At 32.0% G+C, this 21,201-nt stretch overlaps 3 protein-coding genes across 3 annotated transcripts; 2 read left to right on the forward strand and 1 right to left on the reverse strand.

Moving 5' to 3' along the window:
• Nucleotides 1–415: 415 nt before the first annotated feature.
• UCP3 (Mitochondrial substrate carrier family protein) lies at nt 416–2,052 on the reverse strand. The gene is made up of 2 exons (XM_078967787.1): nt 1,568–2,052; nt 416–1,055 (listed from the first exon to the last, which is right to left on the reverse strand). Exons 1-2 carry the CDS (start codon nt 1,940–1,942, stop codon nt 525–527), a joined length of 906 nt encoding a protein of 301 aa, XP_078823913.1. The 5' UTR covers nt 1,943–2,052; the 3' UTR covers nt 416–524.
• Nucleotides 2,053–5,007: 2,955 nt separating this feature from the next.
• Nucleotides 5,008–11,134, forward strand: APC2 (anaphase-promoting complex/cyclosome 2). The gene is made up of 16 exons (XM_078967786.1): nt 5,008–5,573; nt 5,914–6,003; nt 6,185–6,395; nt 6,709–6,980; nt 7,331–7,402; nt 7,507–7,748; nt 7,827–8,243; nt 8,785–8,986; nt 9,077–9,191; nt 9,279–9,361; nt 9,879–9,998; nt 10,087–10,175; nt 10,257–10,338; nt 10,435–10,614; nt 10,752–10,820; nt 10,902–11,134. Exons 1-16 carry the CDS (start codon nt 5,334–5,336, stop codon nt 11,019–11,021), a joined length of 2,604 nt encoding a protein of 867 aa, XP_078823912.1. The 5' UTR covers nt 5,008–5,333; the 3' UTR covers nt 11,022–11,134.
• Nucleotides 11,135–18,276: 7,142 nt separating this feature from the next.
• SDG35 (SET domain protein 35) lies at nt 18,277–20,318 on the forward strand. Its single transcript, XM_078966748.1, has one exon. The coding sequence runs from the start codon at nt 18,368–18,370 to the stop codon at nt 19,967–19,969; it is 1,602 nt and encodes a 533-aa protein (XP_078822874.1). The 5' UTR covers nt 18,277–18,367; the 3' UTR covers nt 19,970–20,318.
• Nucleotides 20,319–21,201: the final 883 nt, after the last annotated feature.

The following is a 21,201-nucleotide window of genomic DNA, read 5'->3' on the forward strand; positions in this document are numbered from 1 at the left end:
AGGGAACATATGTGTGTGGGACAGGGATTCAATTTTAAGATCACCCTATTCTCATTGTCTTTTTTGGTTAAGTCCTCTTACCAAACAAAAACAATTGTTAGAAAATAAAATCATAATTTATATTACACATATAAAAGGATTCTCAGAACGAAATATTTGTATTAAATGTTTTCTACTTGGGCTAAATTTTCCAATACAATTAAACAAAACTAATAAAGGAATAAATGTATATATTCTAATCTAAAATAAACTATAATTAGATAAATAACAAGTTTTTCATGTTTTTTGGAATTTTCAGTTCTCAATTCTGTAACGAAAGTGGGTTTTGGTATGAACCAATCCAAAATTTTGAACAATATAGTCCGATCCAAATTATCCAATTGTCCAATTCAGTTTATCAATGCAACATGTGCCATTTTGAAAGCAACACAACAAAATGTTCATACATTATAATTTATTAAAACAAATACATACTCACCAATTACAAAATTACAAAACTTACAAATTACTAATTCTCCCTTTTATTAAAAAGAAGGAAGCCCAACAATCAACCGAAATTTCTCATAAGACACCCAAAACACAAATTGCCAAGGCCCTAACCTAGCCCAAGTAGGAAAAAACCCTTTCCACAAAGCTCTAATCCCTTCAAATCTAACAGTCTTCACAACACAATCATAAGAATTCCTATACTTTAACTTACCTTCTTCACTAAACCCTTGATTCATCATTCTAGTTTTCACAACATCTGCAGGGCAACTTATGGTGGTGGCTGTAAGGCCAGACATTATGGAGGCTAAAGTATGGGCGTAAATGTTGTCATTAGCAATTTTATTGTGAATTATGAATGTTTTTGCGTGATCATAACATGCTAATTCTCCCATGTTTACTAAAAAGGCTCTTTGGATATTGGGGAATACGCCTCTCCATAGTCCGAAAAAGCCTTCGGTGTTTATGATTTTGTGTAAGGCGTTGAGTGGGGTTGTGTATCTGGGGTTGACTTTTTGACCATCTGCTTGCATTCTGACTTTGACCAGGTCAGCTGGGCTAGCTACTACCTGCACTATTATGGTGAAGAACAGGAGTGTAAAAATCAAATTGAAGACACTTGTCTTTGTATATTTTAAGTGAGAAGAGTATCAAGGAGTATCAAGGAAAAGGAAAAGGGATAGTTATGATCTTATTAGGTGCCTTAAAATGGCTGTTTCTTCTGAACCTGATGAAACCCTAAAAAAATAGTTCCACTTGGGTAACTCCAGATTTCACCTCTTCAGATTCTGATCCTTAATACTCTCAACACATTTGAAGTGTTATGTGAATTGTTGCAAGTATAGTTTAAGAATAGAAGAGGCAAAAAAGATTGAAGAAAAGCGATGATGCCATATATGAATAAAAACAGATATTAACAAGAAAAATCACATTTTTGTTTCAGATTATTGTCTGGGATGTTCTTTTGAAGAAAAAACCCTACAATCAGAAACGAAAGTAGCAGCTAATAATACTACCCCTTGCATTTAGCCCTATAATCAACTGACTAAAAGTGAAATTATAGGGTTTCGAGATCTATTACCTGAGCAATAACGCCGGAAAACCCTCCGATGAGTGCCTTACTTGGTAGAGAAAGAGGCTGACTATCATCACTGAGGAAAGCGTGACGCAATTGTTCATAACCAACGGTTCGAATCGGTGTATAGAAAATGTGTCTAATAAGCGCAGGTGATAAGCCTTTGTACAGTCCTGTTACGCCTTCATTGCGAACGATGTCGGCGGCGACCTGAAATGCTGAGACTCGGCGAGTCGTTGAGATGGATATGCCGTGTAATTGAAGCCTCGTCTTGGTTATGTCGATGGGGAAGGTGGTGGTTTCCGCCACCATTGCAGATAGCGACGCCAGTGCGATCTTGTTGACGGCGTTGGATCTCGGCTGGCTTTGTTGCTGAGCCATCAAAATTGCAGAGGCTCTGATTAATCCCCAACGCTGTTAGCCTGTTACAATAGCTGACTCGGGCTCTTATTTTACGTTTTTTTTATGGATTACTGGCTCTGTCCACAACGGAAGTTGGAACACAAGGGATTTGTTGTAGGGATTATTAAGTTGAAATATATTATATTTTTTATTGAAAAAACCGAAAAATTAAATGATTATTTTGATGTTTTTATTAATGTTTTAAAAATCCCTTCGAATCGACCCATCAAACCGTTTTGCATTGGGAACCAAGAAAGGGAACAATTAGAATACATATTGTGATATTGCTCATGAATTGGCATCCAGCCATTACATTCGAGTATATCAGATACAAAGTGGGTTGTTTACATGTACATGGACTATCTAAATGGACTATACTAAATAATAAATTGGGCTACATATACAAACACACAACATAGCAATAATATGGGTAAGAATGCTATAGGGGATATACTAAATAATAAATTGGGCTATTTATTGTGAGTTGTGTTCTTGACATGAGTGAAGGAAGGGCGAGAAGATGAGTTTTCGGTTTTGGTGTGGGACACCGAGTTTGAAGGTGTATTGAGAGGTTGGGAAGGATGAGACGAATTATTAAATATGTTTCGGATGTCATCGGGAGTAAGAGAATCATAGTTGGTAAAGGTATATGTGTCATGGAACCAAAAGGAAATAGAGATTAGTCAAAGACAACATGTTGGGAGATAATGATTTGTTTTGTATGAAGATTAAGGCAACGATACCCTTTATGATCGAAAGGATAACCATGCATGGGATTAATCAAAGTTGTAGTTTGTGATTGTTATGCGGGTAACAAAGACAACCAAACACACGAATATGAGAATATGAAGATTTTTTTATGAGAAAGTTTGTGATAGGGTGTATCATTTTTTTAGAGTAGATGATGGTAGGATATTGTATTTGGATTTCTAAAAAGAAATATAATCCATATGACTCATCAGCGTGCGATACAAAGGCACGTCTTGTAGCTAACGGTCGCAGTTAGATACCCAATATTGATTGCGATGGTACCTTCAGCTTGGTTGTTAAATGGCCTACCATCCAGGCCATTTCAGTTTACCTATTTCTCATCATTGACTTGTTCATTAGTTCGTTTTATAATATGTTTCTTCACGACCATCTTCGGTAAACCATATACATGCATCAATCTCCAAGTCTTACGCGACTCTTGAGCTCATGATCATGTATGCTTGCTTCGGAGGTCTCTATGTGGCCTTAAGCATGCACTTAAGGCTTGGTATCATAGGTTTGTATAGTTTATCACACGGTTTGGTTTCATCATCAACATATATGATTCCTTGTTATTTAGAGTTTTCCATGATCAGACATCACATATGTTGTTCGACAAATGTGTTTATTCATGCATGATCCCATAGAACCCCACTTCACGGATATCCATTACATTCTCATATACATTTATGGTACTCTTGAGCATGGTCTATAACTATATGTTATACCCTCTTATGGCTTGGTTTCTTATTCATTGGGTGACTATACAACTACTAGATGATCTACATCACTTTATTATGTATTTATTGGTTAAAACCTACTCTCATGGTCATCTAAGAGACAATGTACTATATCTCGGCCAAATGCCAAAATTGAGTATCGAGGTATGGCAAATGCCTATGTTGAGACTAATTGGCTTTGTAACTTACCACACAAGCTTCAACATTTGCCTCTTTCTGCTACTCTAGTTTATGTCGATAATGTTAGTGTTGTTTGTTAGGAAAATATAGCATGAAAATATACAAATGAACAAAATTGTAGATGTATTGTTGTGGTTTTGTGTTTAACATAGTGTCCTTAAAACAAATTTTCACGGTATAGATGTTTGTTTTCCAAGATATAACAACAGTAAGTGATTATTGAAGATTACCCAAACCTTTACTTGGCTGAAAATACATTGGTTGCAACAAGAAGAAAAAGTAGAAGTAGAATCGATAGATAGATAGGAAGAAATGATTGGTTCATCTAGTGTGTCTAATCAGTGACCAAATAACTCTATTTATAGGCCCAAACTTGTAGATGGCAAAAACTAAAGAGCGTAACTATTACAGAGTCTGCAATTAATGGTCTTTAATACAGATTTGTAACTAATAACTAAAAAGAAAATAATTGCAAAAGGTATTTGAAATTTTCTGATCGACCGACATTGCATTTTAATCCTCTCCATAAAACCAATTTGAAAATTCAAAGCCTCCCAAAATTTACGGTCATTTTTGTACTCTCCATTTTATTTATATTGAAAATTCAAACCCAACCATACCCTTTTTATTCTCTTCTACAAATCCGAGGCTTTGATTTTTTTTTTTTTTTTTTTTCAAAATCCCATTTCAAGCCAAAGAGGATAAAGATCGATTGATTTAAATCAAAAGGAAACTTCGTGAATCCATTACAAAAACTATTTATCTCTAAACCCATAGAATCGGCCACTGTTATGCCTTCGTTGTCTTTGCACCACCTCCCTGCTTCACCACCCCTCCATTTGGAAAATGTAAGCTTAGAAATGCAAATCATGCAAGAGTTGATGTCTTAACCGAGGAGATGGGTTGAAAGAACATGCATCATATGTGTTTGTGGGAGTGTCTCAAAGAAAGAATACGCGTCACAAGTTCTCTAGATTTTTTGAAGCATGTGTCCCTGTTGTTTGGAACTTGGTAGTGTTACTAAAATTTTGCTAGAGTTGGATTGATGTCCGAAATAAGTGAGTTCGAAATGAAATCCGAAATTAATTTGAAATGTTATTTATAGGGGACCACGTTATCGGGTCGGATCTTATCCCCATTTACCACTTACGAAATACAGGTCCAAAATAGGTCATTCCGGACATAATGATAATTTTACAAAAATAAAAATTTTATTGTTATTTTTTTATAGAATAATCTTATTATAAAGTGGTTAGATTACTCATTTTCGCTTTATTAAATCCATGATGAATACCTCTCAAAAGTAGGATACCTACATTGTTAAAACTAATTTGATTAATATCAAAGTAAAGGACAAGCGCATAGACACCATGTGATTTTCTTTAAAATTAACTCGCTGTTCACCATACTTAAACTCCTACCCGGATCCGACCGGGCGAGCGACGACGGTCTACGACGTTTGGCGGCCTAGTCAACACTCATATACTGACATCTCGCACCGTCACTGCATACAAAACCACTGTTTGAATAGCAAAATGGCGGCAAAATCACTGTGATAACCTATATTCTTTCATCTAACATTTCCAATTAGGGTCCTTGGAACTCAGTTTTGCACCTCTGTTTCTTTGTCTTGGTTGAGTTTTGGAATTAGGGTTTACTTATCTGTTGAATCGATCTACGCTTAACGAAACCGCAGCAAAATGACAGCAGACGCCTTATCATCGGTTTGTAATTTGGGAGTTTTGGATTCTCTCTCCGAAGCTTCAATCTCCGAGATTTTGGAAAGCTGGAACAGCTTCTGTATGATAACAGAGACGATCGTCAAAGGTGATGATACTGACTTATCGTCATATTACTCGAAGTTCCAATCCCACGTTTCTAGTCTATGCAAGTACGGTCTTCGGGATTTAGTCGAAGAACATTTCCTTCTATCTCTCCAGGTATATTTTGTTTTTTGGAGGTCGTTGTTATTTGATTCGAACTTATTACCCCATTTTAGTACATTTGAGTTCTTCGTGGTAACACATCACCTACCACGTGGTGCGATTTATACAGAAGGGATCACATTGTAACCAGAACAAAATTACTATAATACAAGTCGTAGAGCTAATGTAGTGTGATTGCACTTTTGCCCCTTTTAGTATGTACCATTTCAGATTAATTGTTTTCAGCACTTTCAGCTCCCACATCATTTCCATGTGTATCATTCATTGTTTTACTGACATGTGTCTTGCATTCTAATTTTTAATCTGAATCAGTAGCATTTTTTGAAATGAGCAGGAAACTTTAGAGAAACATAGTGCACCCAAATTTTGGAAGAATTTTGATGCTAATAGTAATGGCATAGACCTTGAAACAAATGACAAAGATGTATGTAGGCAATCTCTCTCTCTCTCTATATATATATATATCTCTCTCTGTATATATATATATATATATATATATATATATATATATATATATATATATATATATATATATATATATATATATATATATATATATATTACTTCTTTTAGTTTGATTCTGAATTTGGTGAATCCCCAAACAGATGCAAGAGGATGTGGTGGAACTACTACTGTGTAAAGCTTTGGAAGAAATATCACTTGAAAAACAGTATCAAGAAAAGTGTTTATTGATGTTGGTCAATTCTTTACAAATATGCCAAGATTACCCTTCAGATGTGGAAAATGTCTTATTTTCTAAATATCAACTAATTGTTTCTTCTGTTCTTATGACCACTCTGCCTCGCCAATTTCCTGGTATATGTTTCTCGAGACTTTAATTATACAATCTGCTCGCTATTTTTGACTTTATTTTTCCCTTAAATTTGTGAACTCAAATGTTAGCCTTCAACTACCATTTAGTGCTTTTTTGGCAAGATTAATAATTAGAGGTCAGTATTATCAGAAAGAAACTGAACTATTACTGTTAGAACGCAAAATGATCAGCTTTAGAGCTACTATTGATTAATCATTACTAATATTTTCTATCATTTAAGTTGAGTATTACTATTATCTACCTATAATGTGTGTTTTCCTTATACAAACTTTTTGGTTATTAAAAATCTTGTAGAGGTACTTCACTGGTACTTCAAAGGAAGATTAGAGGAGTTGAGTACAATTATGGCTGGAGATGATGAAGAAAATAACGAATCACAAGATAAAAATGACATGGAAATTAATCGATATGGAAAAATGGATATTGATGGAAGCTTTGACCAGAAGAAAAAATTGGAGGATAAGTTGGTGAGGAACATTGGAATGGTTGTTCATAATCTCAGAAATCTTGGATTTACATCTATGACTGAAGATGCTTATGCTTCTGCTATATTTTTGCTTTTGAAGGTGCACTTTCATATCCCATTTCTTTTGTATTATATATAGGGTTAATACCAAGAAATAGTGACATACTTTTGTGTATCTGTTTATTATATCATCCTACTCTCATACCTTTCTCTAAAAATCTATCAATTATAGCAATATCAACCAATTACAATGCAATTTCCAGTTTTCCACTGCTACAATTACTTAGATTATTTAAAGTATTAAAAACAAAAGTTCAAAGCACAAACATTAATTGAAAGAAATGAAAGTAAGATGTTATAATAAACAACTAATAAATGAAAGTCAGATTTTTTATGCTCCAATGTTATATATGTGTGTATTTTATTACATTTTTTTTGGCATTATGGCAGGCTAAAGTTTATGATCTAGCTGGCGATGATTACAGGAGTACTGTTTTGGAGTCTATTAAGGGGTGGATACAGGTAAATTTTTTTTTTCATGTCATTTTCACAGGATAAAAAATCATCAATTTTTTTTTTCATGTTACAAATGTAAGAATTATAACAAAGGAAGCTTCTTTCTGCAGGCTGTTCCTCTACAGTTTTTGCATGCACTTCTTGATTATCTTGGTGATTCCAAAATTTATCTCAGTCCTTCTAGCACAAAATCACCTCTTGCATCAAATCCATCATCATGTTATTCAGGAACTGGTAAACCATCTGAAGGAATCATTAGATGGCAATTGAGATTAGAGTATTTTGCATACGAAACATTGCAAGATTTGAGAATTGCTAAACTTTTTGAGATCATTGTGGATTATCCTGACAGGTTAATAATCTTTAAACCTTCACTACCTTTATAAAACCATCAATTTTCAGTTTTTTCAAACACTATTTAAATCTACAGTGCTCCTGCCATTGAGGACTTGAAACAATGTCTTGAATACACTGGTCAACACTCAAAACTAGTCGATTCGTTTATCTCTGCACTACGATACCGGTTATTGACAGCTGGTGCTTCAACAAATGATATATTGCATCAATATGTTTCAACTATAAAAGCCCTTAGAACAATAGACCCCGCAGGCGTTTTTCTAGAAGCAGTTGGTGAACCAATTAGGGAATATTTAAGAGGAAGGAAAGACACCATTAAATGTATCGTCACCATGCTTACAGATGGCAGTGGTGGAAATAATAATGGACCTGGAAATAATGGAGATAGTCTACTTGAAGAAATAAATAGAGATGAAGAAAATCAAGAAAATACTGGTCTTGATGATGATATTAATACTGATGACAAACAAGCATGGATCGATGTCCAACGGTATGCGTATGCAATAGAAGAAAATAATAACATTCCAGGCACACGTATCAAGATATTGTCTGCTTTGGGCAACCAGGCACAAGAACTTCCCAGGGGGTCACCCATCCTAGTACTGCTCTCGCCTTAGCACGTTTAACTGCAAAGTTCTGATGGGATCTGCTGTCCTCACGGCTTTAAAACGCATATTACAAGGAGAGGTTATCCACACCCTTATAAGAAATGTTTCATAAACATTCCCTTCTAATTGACGTGAGACTGGTGAAACCAGTCTCACATCTGCTAAAAGGGAAATGAAAACAAAGCATTCCTTATAAAGGTGTGGATACCTCTCATTCTAATATGCGTTTTAAGGCCGTGAGGACAGCAGATTCCATCAGAACTCTGTAGTTAAGCGTGCTCAGGCGAGAGCAGTACCAGGATGGGTGACCCCTTGGGAAGTCCTTGTGCCTGGTTGTCCAAAGCAGACAATATCTTGGTACGTGTGTCTGGGATGTTATCATGTTATTACAGATGATAATTTTTTATTTGCTACATTTTTCAGCTGGGAACCTGACCCTGTAGAGGCGGACCCCCAAAAGGGAAGCCGATACAAAAGGAAAGTAGATGTACTTGGGATGATTGTTGGTATAATTGGTTCAAAGGATCAATTGGTTAACGAATACCGTGTCATGTTGGCTGAAAAGCTTCTAAACAAAACTGATTACGACATTGACACTGAGATACGCACATTGGAGCTTCTCAAGGTGTGTGAATTGCAAATTTATACTATGATTTCTGATTTCGCGAATTGGATCTAATTTTTGGAAATTGTGTTGTCATTTTGTTATATCCAGATACATTTTGGTGAAAATAGCATGCAGAAATGTGAGATCATGCTCAATGATCTGATTGGTTCGAAAAGGATAAATACAAATGTAAAAGCCACCATAAATCAGTTATCTCAAACAGGTAGAATTTAGCAAACTAACACCTAGTTTTGTAATAACAATATATTTTTGATAATTTTTTAACAATTATTTTGGAATTGAGTTTTAGGTGCCGAATCCCAGGAGCATGAGACTCCATTTGATATAATTAATGCCACAATCATATCTTCAAATTTCTGGCCACCTATCCAGGTATATCTTGTAAATAAATTCTGGAATTAACTATGCATTTTATCCACTTTTCCTTTTTTTTTTTATTCGAACGTGTGGTCATCAATTTAGTTTTAAATCAAGTTACAAAAATGGTCCCTGCACTTTCTGATTTTTACTGTGTAGTCCAAAATTGAAATATTTTTTTCACTTTTGGTCCTTATTTCATTGTTTCATGTTGATTTTGGTTCCTGGAACCTTGAAATAACCTGGAGACTGGAGTAAGTTACAAAAATGGTCCCTGTAATTTCTGATTTTTACTGTGTGTAGTCCAAAAATGAAGTGAATCCTAGAAATAAGGACCAATATCAGAAAGTCCCAGAGACAAAACCTTGAAATTAGGATCAAAAACACAAAGTCTTAGTAACCAAAATCAATATCAAACCTAGAAAAGGGAAAATCAGAAAGCATTGTTATTTACTCTTATATCTGCCTATTCTGATGTTTGCAAATGATATTCTAAATAAAAAAAATATATTAATCTGAAATGGAACTACAGGATGAGGATATGAACATACCTGAGCCTATGGACAAGCTTTTAAATGACTATGCAAAAAGATTTCATGAAATTAAAACTCCTCGCAAACTACTATGGAAGAAAAACCTTGGTACAGTAAAGGTCAGTCACATTAACATTTTTACTACATTAATTTTTAAAAAAATAATACAGTAAATTTTATAATAAAAACATTTCGTTTGTGTTTCAGTTAGAATTGGAATTTGAAGATCGAACACTGCAGTTCACAGTCACTCCTGTACATGCTTCAATCATTATGAAATTTCAGGATCAAACAAGGTAAAAACATGAATCTGTGTCCTGTGACACCCTTTTTAATATAAATTATAAAAAAAAAATTATTGGATTTTGTATTTTCAGTTGGAGTTGTAAGAATCTTGCGGATGCTATTGGAGTGCCTGTTGACACTCTTCAAAGAAGGATCAATTTTTGGATAAGCAAGGTTTGTTCACTTGTTATTTTTTAACAGTATGAAGATTTATTTCTAAATTCTAATCACTTTACACTTTTTTTTTTTTTTTTTTTTTTTCTGGTGTAGGGGATTGTTTCAGAATCTTCCAGTAATGACCCGAACGACCACTTATATACACTGGTGGATAGCATTTCTGACGGGGGTAAAACCGTCATTAGTAACGAAGAGTTGGTAGCTGATGACGATTCCGAAAGATCAGTAGCCTCTGTTGAGGATCAATTACGCAAAGAAATGACTGTCTATGAGGTACATTTCCTATAAATTATCCAAGTCTGAGAATTATCTAAGTGTATTTAATATTTAAGACATTTGGTGAATATATAAAACTATCATTTTGTGAAAGTTGGGATACTTTTGATGGAAACTTATAATTTTAACTTCAGAAATTCATCACTGGGATGCTTAAAAATTTTGGTAGCATGGCCTTGGATCGAATTCATAACAGTCTCAAGGTAACTTTTTATTTATTTATTATTATTTTTTATTTTAATTCTGAGAAAATGATAGTATATAACAAGAAGTTATTGTTGCAGATGTTTTGTTCTGATCCTACTTATGACAAGTCACTTCAGCAGCTACAATGCTTTTTGTCGTGGCTAGTTGCAGAAGAGAAGTTGGAATTTAGAGACGATACATATTTTTTAAAGAAGTAATAGATATATTTGTTTGTATCTTCTTTGGCCCTTTGTGGGTTGTAAAATTAGAAATTTAACTTTGATTTTTATGAAATGATTGTGTTTATAACACCGAATATGGTTGTGTTAAAGTTTCACATGTACAAGTTGGTCCTTCAGTTTTGAATTTATTAAATTTAGTTTAGACAAAATTGCTAAAATGGATCCCTATGGTTTCCTAAGAGTGGCAACATGGGCTTAACTTTCAGAAATATTTCATAACTGCCCCAGTGGTTTAAAAATAACATGGATGGTCCCTTTTCAGTATTCTTTCTAATTGTGGGTGTTAGGTTTATAAAAAAGACCAATATGCCACACAAAGACCATTTTTGAAAGATAATTTCTAAACACTAAAACCAATTGTGATTATGTTAGGGTTAGCACCACTCCACCACCACTAAAAACAAATCTAAAAATTTATATACAATGTTTTTCAAACCTTTAGAATCAAATGCAAACACAAAAACATAGAAACTTCATCCCTAATAATCTTTTTCAAACCATAAAGATCTTTGCCAACATGCCTTGCTAGAGAAGAAGGCAGGAGATGTATTTTTTTAAACTTTCAACTGTAAACTTAAAGATATGTTGCTTTGACCTCATAATGAATCAAACTCTGATAAAATCATATACACTTTCGAGACAATAGGGTTGAGTTGTCATCTCCGGTGGGTTATGTCGCTGGAAAGGTAGCAACATAGTTCATAAGGGAGGAAGAGGAGAGAGTAAAGGGGGACGGTGTGTTGGGTTTTTTAAAGAAAGTAAAGGACCAAAGTTGCAATTTTGTGAAACCACAAGTCCACAGTTGAAGCGTTTTCAAAGTTGTCACCAACCTGTTGCTATTTAAAACCACAAATCCATATTTGAATCAATTCTGAAATTTTGTATTTAGTTTATATTTTAATAAAGAGTAAATTACAGTAATAGTATGTGTTGTTATGTGACTTTTTTTTTTAATAAAGTAGAGTTTTTTCCATTGTAAACCTGACTTGATTGATTTCAATTTGGTAATTAGATTTTTGACAAGTGTTGTTTCAAGTAGGGAAGGCGAATATATTTATATTTATATATATTTGGTTAAAAGTTGTGAGATTCATGTATTAAATGGATTGATTTAGAAAAAAGAAAAGTTAAATATAAATGTTAAAATATTTGAGAACTTTAAATTTATAAGAAAATAAGAAAAACAATAATTTATTATAATGAAATTGTTTTTTATCATTTAAATTTAAACAAATAATTTAAATAAAGAAAACAAATTAATGAGCTTTTATTTTGAGAATTTTGAAATTAAAAACTAAGTTTATTAGAGAAATTAATATTCATTTATTACTCTATTTATTGCAATTATTATATTAAAACATTATGTGAAATTTAATAAAATAGAAAAACTCATAAAATGACATGTAGAAAAAATAATAATATAAAATACCACAAAATAACAATTGACAAAATGAATGAATGTGACAAGTAGCAAAAGAAACCTTCATTTATTAGAGAGGATTATAAAATAGTAAAAAGGATCTGGTTTATTTTTTTAAAACTCAGTTAGGGTGGACGAAATCAATAAGAATCATACTTGTGGTGTAGCAGGTAGGGGCGATACCATTTGTGCAATAGCTCCGTACCATCCATGGTACAGCTGATGTGTTTGTCGACGAGTTATATTATATGCTCTCTCTCTCTCTCTCTCTCTCTCTCTTTATATATATATATATATATATATATATATATATATATATATATATATATATATATATATATATATATCTTTCAACGACTAGTTATTGAAAAAAAAATGAACTATATAAACAACAAACAACTATCACCAACCTACTCCAATTCATTTACAACATTCTCCGATTTCATTCCACTTTTTCTAATTCCATTAAGCTCTTTCAATAATAATAAAAAAAAATGAATCCAAATGCCAGAAAATATGTAAGGGATGGAAATCTTATTATTCATCTCCATCCATTGATGAACCTATTGCTCTTCATCTTTTCCATGCATTAACTCGAACTTAACAAATCGTTGTTCAAACTAATGCAAGTTCAAGCACGTGCACACATTCGAGTACTATGATCCACAGAGATCCAGAAGGTTTCGGATAAGCAAACATTGGGATAACTAGTTTATTTTAATTGTTGTTTTAGGATTTAATTTATATTTTGTTTTAGTATGTTTTTTAATTAAATGTTATGTTTAATTTAATTTTAATTTTGTTTTTTAGTTTTAAATTAGTAAAAGTTTAAATTAAAAAATAAAAGTAAAAATAAAAAATTAAATGGGTTGGAAGGGGTGAGAAATATAAGTTTTCATGTGTTGTGAGATAGGGTGGGAGTGAGAGGAGAGAGAAAAATTGATATGATAGTGATATGACAAGTAGACTTCCATGCATACCACCCCAAAAATATCGTTGTGATGATTTAGATTTAGAGCCACGATTGTCGGCTCATGTAGTATATACCATGGGAGATCACAAACAATCATTTTGTTCTTATACTCTACTCCGTGCCTCTCTTTTCTTTCTTTCTTTCCTGACTGCGGCCTCATGTTGCGTTGCAGGTTCACTAGAGCTTGGTGTCGAAGAAGATGGTTGTGAGGTGCAACTATCTCTTGTAACTAGTATACCCTCTCGTCTAAGGACAAAAACTGAAATGGAATCAAACCACAAATGTGATAACTATTACATTTGAAAAAGAAAGTACGAAGTACTAGACAGACAAAATATGCAATTTAACTTTTATAAAAGAATATACTGTTTTAATATTTGTTATATATGATGTTAGATATGGATTAAAAGTATCATTATATAGTTTTTTTTTTTGGAAAAAGAAACTATTTTTTAGGAATGAGTTATTAAGAATGATCAAGAATAAAAATTATCGACATAATAAAATATATATTACAAGCACTAAGGGCTATAGCTCAGTTGGTAGAGCACCTCGTTTACACGCGCGCAGATGTTTTTCAGGGGAGTCCATCATGGAATATCTAACGCATATGTTTTTTTTTTTCCTTTTATATAAAAGCTTTTCAAAATACTATTTTTACTCATGTGACAATTTCAAGTTTTTAATATCATTATTTTTCAATCAAATATATCATTTTAATTACTTGTATCATATATATTTGTCATTTTCTATGTTTATTTAACTATATTTTATTTTAGTAAAATCAAAATATTTTATGGGAATTCCGGAATACATTGGATTTTAGATTTTTCTTAATATTCCATAATAGTTTTTTTTTTTCGAAATCAGGATTATCAGTATGGACCTGAACTGTCAGTTTTAAATTTATTTTTTTGTCAAAAAAATATGTTTGATGATAAAATAAAGTTGTCTGAAACAACAAAACAACACATTCCGAAAATGTTTGTAATTTTTCAAAAAATAAAAAACTTATTTTGTTAGTTGTTTTTTTAACATTAACTTAGGATACCATTAGTTTAATTAATATCCCTATATTATAAGCTAAATCCATTTAACTTTATCGTGTATATTAAATTAAGTTTAACGTTTTGAATTTATTTAAAAGTTTAGTAGTTTCTAACAATTTAAAATATCAATAGTATTTAAGTAACCTCGCGCATTGTGACAAAGAACTCGTTTGCAATTAACTAATAAAAACAAAAAATATAAAAATAAAAATCATGAAGGGACCAAAACATAACTTTAATGTGCAGTGTAACTCTTTTGCAATTCATATATTACAAATGATATGAGTTTATATATAGGACGATGACAATTATACCATCTCAGGTGGACCACAAAAGTATCAAAATAAAGTTTCGATTAAAACAATTATGTATGGAGGAGGCGGACGAAATCATGAAAATAACGTTTGAAAGTATATCTTAAGGAAATTAATAAAAACAAAATTATGTAAGGCACGAAAACATAACTTTAATGTGCAGGGTGACTCATTTACAATTCGTAGATAAAATGTGGTTTACAAAATCAACAGTCCATTTATAGCACCGTTTCAATTATATCATATTAGGTGGACCATAAAAGTATTAAAATATAATTTCGATCCAAAAAATTATGTATTCTGGAGACAGATGAAAATAAGATTTGAAAGTATATATTGAGGAAATTAATAAAACCGAAAACTAAAAAGAAAATTATGTAAAAGACGAAAAATATAATTTTAGAATATAATAAAAGAACCGAATCACAACTTATAAAATATCAATAATTTAACATTAAAATTTATGAAAATTATTATATCAAAACTTCTAAAGAGGAAAAAGTGAAAATATGACAATCTTCATGAAATAAAATCTCTATATTACAAAAGATATTTATTTTGCATCTTTGTACTATATGCGGAAAAAAATTATAATATGATTTGGTTAATCATTTTCGCTCTAAATCAGGTCATTTATTCCACAACGGAATAATAAACAAACTCATAAATGACAAAGTGAATATTTATAAGAGTTATTCTTGAAAATATTCAACTATATATGTTAAAAAAAAAGGGAGAACATTTTTTTTTTGGTGTTACATATGATGTACCGGCTTGAAAAGTTACATATTTGGGCCCAAAGTTTGGAAATTTTGTCTGACCCTGATATAAATAACGGGTTAATATATTTTATTTCAGTTACATGTCTTGAATTTTTTTTTGGGGGTTTAAAACTATAAACATTATCAGCTATTGCTTTATTTATTATGTTCAGTTGGCATACGTTTACAATATCGACGAATCTAGAAGATGAGGATGAGAATGAATGTGGAAGATGAAAATGACAGTTGCCAGTGACATGATGTAATAAGTTTAATTAAACTATATTTAAACACAAAATAATATTAGTTGATAAAATCTTGATATAGATGTTACATAAGCCACACGTAGACGCCATATTAGTGATATGTGGCCAATAATATGTAAAACCGTTAAATTTCAAACAAAACATTTAATTTAAGACCATAAAAAGATGAAAAAATAGTGATCTAGAATAAACATAAAATAAAGTTGGTTAGATTTTTTTAATATGAATACACAAATATCAGTACACATATATAGAAACCGAGTTACATGATAAAAACATTATAGTCGTTTATACAACGTGATCACATCTTGGAGGATCATTTCTTATATGTTTTTTGGGGGTAATTTCTTAGATATCAATAGTATTTTTTATTTGTTTATTATTTTTTTTTTGTGAAATAACAAAATAAATCATTAGATGATGTAAAAATAATATGTTTCGTGAAGAGAAAAAAAAGCGAAGATTCATTTTTGCGACGATTCAAGAATATCGTCTGAAAAGTAAAACAAAATTTGTTTCGGTAAAAAAAAATGAGTTATAGAGACGTTTTTTCAGGAATTTTTTTGTGAGTCATGTTATTCTTGTATTTTATAATCATTTATTTGGTTGGTTCAACAAAAAATATGCAAATCATATGTTTTCTGCTATTCTAGTTCATTGTTACATCAACTTTTCTTTATAGTTTTACTTAGGTTAAGGGTATTTATAATATAATCCATTGAACTGTATAGAGTTTAATAAATTGTCACTTCATTTATTAAACATCTATACAACACCATCCAGAACAATTAAACACTTATTCAATCCTAATTACTATTTTATCCTTTCTATTGAACCATTCAATAATCATACAATTCCTCCATTCATCTCTATTCCATGTTATCACCAACATTCAATTCAACTCTTATTCAATCCCAGTCATCACACCATTCAACTCTTATACTACTTGCATTGCATTATGAATGCTCTAACGAGAGTGGAGTCACTATGGCGCTCGCTAGGAGAAGGGACACTGCTCCTAGCTCTCGTTAGGGACCTCGTTAATCCCTTAACGAGAGAGAGAGAGAGAGAGAGAGAGAGAGAGAGAGAGAGAGAGAGAGAGAGAGAGAGAGAGAGAGAGAGACTTTGATTTGATTGTTTGTGCACCTATTGACCACAAAATCTATTGGTTGTTGCTATTTTTTTTTTCAAAATAAAACCTATTTAAAATCACACACTATGACTTCCTACATTTTTTATATAAAATGCTAAGCTTGGGTGACGATAAAAAACCTATCGCCGATAAAAAAAACTTATATAGCAATATATTAGGAGTGATATCTTTCCTTCCAACCTTATAAACATTCCATTCATATTGAAATGAATCTATTTCATCCATCCCAACATTCAAACCTACACAATTTTCAATTTTAAAATACATATAAAATTAATTATAAAGTATATAAAAATAATTATTGTACAAATATTATAACGTATTGTATAAACTGAAGAGATAGAGTTGAACGAATTAGATTACACAATGAAGTTACTCACCATAATTTTGAACCCATTATTTTGAACTCATGTAAATGGAGAGTCATGAGCTTGGAGGTACCGATGTACCTTGATACCCAGGCCCGGTTTAAGGGGGAAAACAGGGACAGCTGCACAGGGCCCTGAATAAATTAAGGTCTGAGTTTTAATTAAATTATATATTTAATAACTAAATATATATGAATTTATTCAAAATATTGTATAAAATTTGTGTAGCCCAATTGGCAAAGACGTGTTTCTATGTTAAAAACGTGGGTTCAAATCTTGTTCAAATCAGATTTCAGAAGTTACATAATTAACCCTTAATTTTTTTTTATAAAATTATATATTTTCTTTTTTAATTAATTTATTTACTTTTAAGTTACAGTTCACCGTTTTAAGTTTGTTTTCTTTATATATTAAAAAATTATATTTAAGTCCCTATTTTTTTTCTTAGCACAGAACCCTTAAAATCTACCAGCCGGATCTATCGATACCCATCCTATTTTTTTACCACAACTCCATCCATCTTTAGCATCTATTTTTTCTTGATTTTACAAGAACATGGTTTGCCAAAAGAATTATGTAATCACATTTCTTCTAATTGGGTTATTGATGACTTGGCGCAATTAAAATGCTTATTTATATGATTTTACTTACTTAATTATACAATAATGTCAATTTTACATATTTATAAAATTATATTGTACTATTTTATCAATTAAGGCAACCGACACAAATTATAACATGTTATGGATATTATGTCTTTTTGCCCAACAATAAAATGTTGTATATTTAATATAGAAAATCTTATAGTTTTATGCATATTTTCACCCAAACTCATTACTCGACCGTTAGACTTATAAAGGCATTCTTTTAAATGAATATTTATAACAATCACAGGAATCTTGACTTGACTACTTGCAGTTAACTTATATGACCGTTACTTTCCTATTTGATTTCAAATTTACACTCACCCCTGCAAAAGAACACACACACTAACACACAGTTTGAACTGCCATTGAAGATGAAAGAACCGGAGCAACAACAAACCACAGAAGAAGAGAAAATGCAAGATCTCAGATTCAAAGCCAACGGGCTTCTCCATAGAGACGAATGGGAACAATCAATTCAAACATATTCCCAATTCATCTCTCTCTGCCAAACCCATATCTCTAATCCCCAAACCCGACCCGACCCGAAACTCCAAAAATCCCTCTGTTTAGCCTTCTCCAACAGAGCCGAAGCAAGATACAAAACCCGTGATTTTGATCAAGCTCTCAAAGATTGTGATGAGGCATTGCAAATTGAAAACCCCCATTTCAAAACGCTCATGTGTAAAGGTAAGATCTTGCTTAATCTTGATAGATACAGTATGGCTTTAAACTGCTTCAAAGTTGCAAATCTTGATTATCCCAGTAATCAAGATTCTGAAACCTTAAATGGGTATTTGGAAAAAACGAAAAAGCTTGAATTTTTATCAAGATCTGGAGCATTTGATTTTAGTAATTGGGTTTTAAATGGGTTTAAGGGTAATTTTCCTGAGTTAGCAGAGTATATTGGCGCTTTAGAGATCAAGAAATCTGAGATTAGTGGTAGAGGATTGTTTGCAACGAAGAACATTGATGTTGGTTCTTTGTTGTTGGTCAATAAAGCTATAGCAACCGAAAGAGGGATATTGCCAGAATCCAAAACTCAAGATTTGGGTGAAAATGCTCAAATGGTAATGTGGAAGAATTTCATAGACAAAGTTGTTGCATCAACTTCAAATTGTAAAAGAACACAATACTTGATTTCAAAGTTGTCTGCTGGTGAGAATGAGGAAGATCTTGAGGTTCCTGATATAAGTAGTTTTAGGCCCGAATATGAGCAAGAGTGTGGCTTTTTGGATGAAAAGATTGATATGGGAGTCATGTTAAGCATATTGGATGTGAATTCACTTGTTGAAGAAACATTTTCGAGCAAATTTTCGGGTAAAAATGGCGATTATCATGGTGTTGGGATATGGGTTTTGGCTTCTTTTATCAATCATTCGTGTAACCCTAATGCGAAAAGATTTCACATTGGTGACCATGTGATTGTTCATGCTTCGAGGGATATAAAAGAAGGTGAAGAGATCACATTAGGCTATTTTGATGTTTTTTCACCTTTGAAAACCCGAAAAGAAATGACAAAGAATTGGGGGTTTGATTGTCATTGCAAAAGGTGCAAATTTGAGAATGGTGTTTCTGAAAAACAAGAAATGGGAGAGATTGAAATGGGGTATGAAAGAGGGGTTGATGTTGGTAACATGGTGTATAAGTTAGAGGAGAGTATGAGGAGGTGGATGGTAAGAGGTAGGATGAAAGGGTATTTAAGAGCTTCATTTTGGAAGGTTTATTATGAACTTTTTGTATCGGAAAAGTTGATGGTGAAGTGGGGGAGGAGAGTTCCGGCGATGGAGGTGGTGGTGGAGAGTGTCGTTGAGGCGGTTGGCGGTGATGAGAGGGTATTAAGGGTGGTTGTTGAAGGGATGAAGAGGAATGGTGGTAGTGGTGGTGTGGTGGAGATGGAAAAGGCAATGAAGTTAGGAAGGGGTGTTTATGGGAAGGTCATGAAGAAGCAAGCAATGAGAAGTTTAATTTGTTGATCAAATTGGGAAGATTAAATGCATTTGTTCCACATTAGGGTTTTTTTAGAGTAACTTCTCATTGCAATTGTAGCGTAAATTTTTTGGGTTCGTGATTCATTCCAAATTATATTGGAATAGATAAAAGACGAACTATTTTAGTTCTTACAAATGTTTTTGATCTTTTAATTTCTTTTAGTTAGTCATCAAGTTTTAAAGATCTACTTAGTGAAACATTGAAATTTCCAGTCACCGAAGTGGAATATTATGAAAGACAGTTTCTATTTAATGGTGATATTAGTCTTTACAAAAATTGTTTACTGTTAAAATAGTAGATATTTAAATAAGAATCAAACACCATTTTTGAATACTTATCTAAGTGTAATTTATTGCAACAATCAGGCTTGGTACTAAATAGATGAAATATACGGATAACGATTTAAAATGGTAATATATTTTTTTATTTATACACATTTAGTCACCGAGTTTTTTCTTTTCAAGTTGTTAAACTGCACACATTCAGTCATTATGACCGGTTACTCTAGATTAGCCGGAAAAAAATGACTTAATATGGTAATATATATTATTTAGTCCTTAATATTTTTGTGCACATTTAATCATTAATATTTTTTTGTTTCAAAATAAATCATTTTTGTTTTTGTACTCATTCAGTATTTATTATGAATGATTTCTTTAAGTTTTTCTCACGACATCTTACATCTTACGTGGGATAATGACACAAATGACTTATTTTGCAAAAAAAAAATATTAATGACTAAATGTGTATAAAAATATCAAGGACTAAATGTGTACAAAGTGAGAAATATATCACCCTATTAAGTTATTTTTACCGGCTAACCTGGAGTAGCCGGTCATAAGGATAGAATATGTACAATTTATCAAGTTGAAGGGGTAATATGGACGAAAAAAACCCAGTGACCAAATGTGTATAAATCGAAAATATATTACCCTTTTAAATCATTATCCCTGAAATATAATATGGTTTATCTACATGTCATGATATTGATGTGATTTGACTAAACTAACAAAAAGTTATACGAAAAGTACTATTTTTTAAGGTGTTGATTCTTATCTATAAGTTTTAGTATTTTTTACATGTTTATGTTAAAAATATATAACGATACGATGATGGAGTGATATTCTTTTTTACAACATATTTTGGGCTTCAATTAATTCAAGAAATCACAATGTTGTTGGAGAAGTCTAACTATGTTCATGACCTGTTAGGTCCG

Source organism: Lactuca saligna, chromosome 8 (assembly GCF_052625555.1).
Source record: "Lactuca saligna cultivar CGN05327 chromosome 8, ASM5262555v1, whole genome shotgun sequence".
NCBI classification, from domain to species: domain Eukaryota; kingdom Viridiplantae; phylum Streptophyta; class Magnoliopsida; order Asterales; family Asteraceae; genus Lactuca; species Lactuca saligna.

Bases quoted from the DNA above. Each gene is read 5' to 3' on its own strand.
- UCP3 (XM_078967787.1), bottom strand. From the start codon at position 1,942: ATGGCTCAGCAACAAAGCCAGCCGAGATCCAACGCCGTCAACAAGATC. The intron at 1,056-1,567 runs GTAATAGATCTC...ATAATAGTGCAG, and splicing joins TTTCCGGCGTTATTGCTCAG to GTAGTAGCTAGCCCAGCTGA.
- APC2 (XM_078967786.1), top strand. From the start codon at position 5,334: ATGACAGCAGACGCCTTATCATCGGTTTGTAATTTGGGAGTTTTGGAT. The intron at 7,403-7,506 runs GTAAATTTTTTT...TTCTTTCTGCAG, and splicing joins CTATTAAGGGGTGGATACAG to GCTGTTCCTCTACAGTTTTT. The intron at 9,999-10,086 runs GTCAGTCACATT...TTTGTGTTTCAG, and splicing joins AAAACCTTGGTACAGTAAAG to TTAGAATTGGAATTTGAAGA.
- SDG35 (XM_078966748.1), top strand. From the start codon at position 18,368: ATGAAAGAACCGGAGCAACAACAAACCACAGAAGAAGAGAAAATGCAA.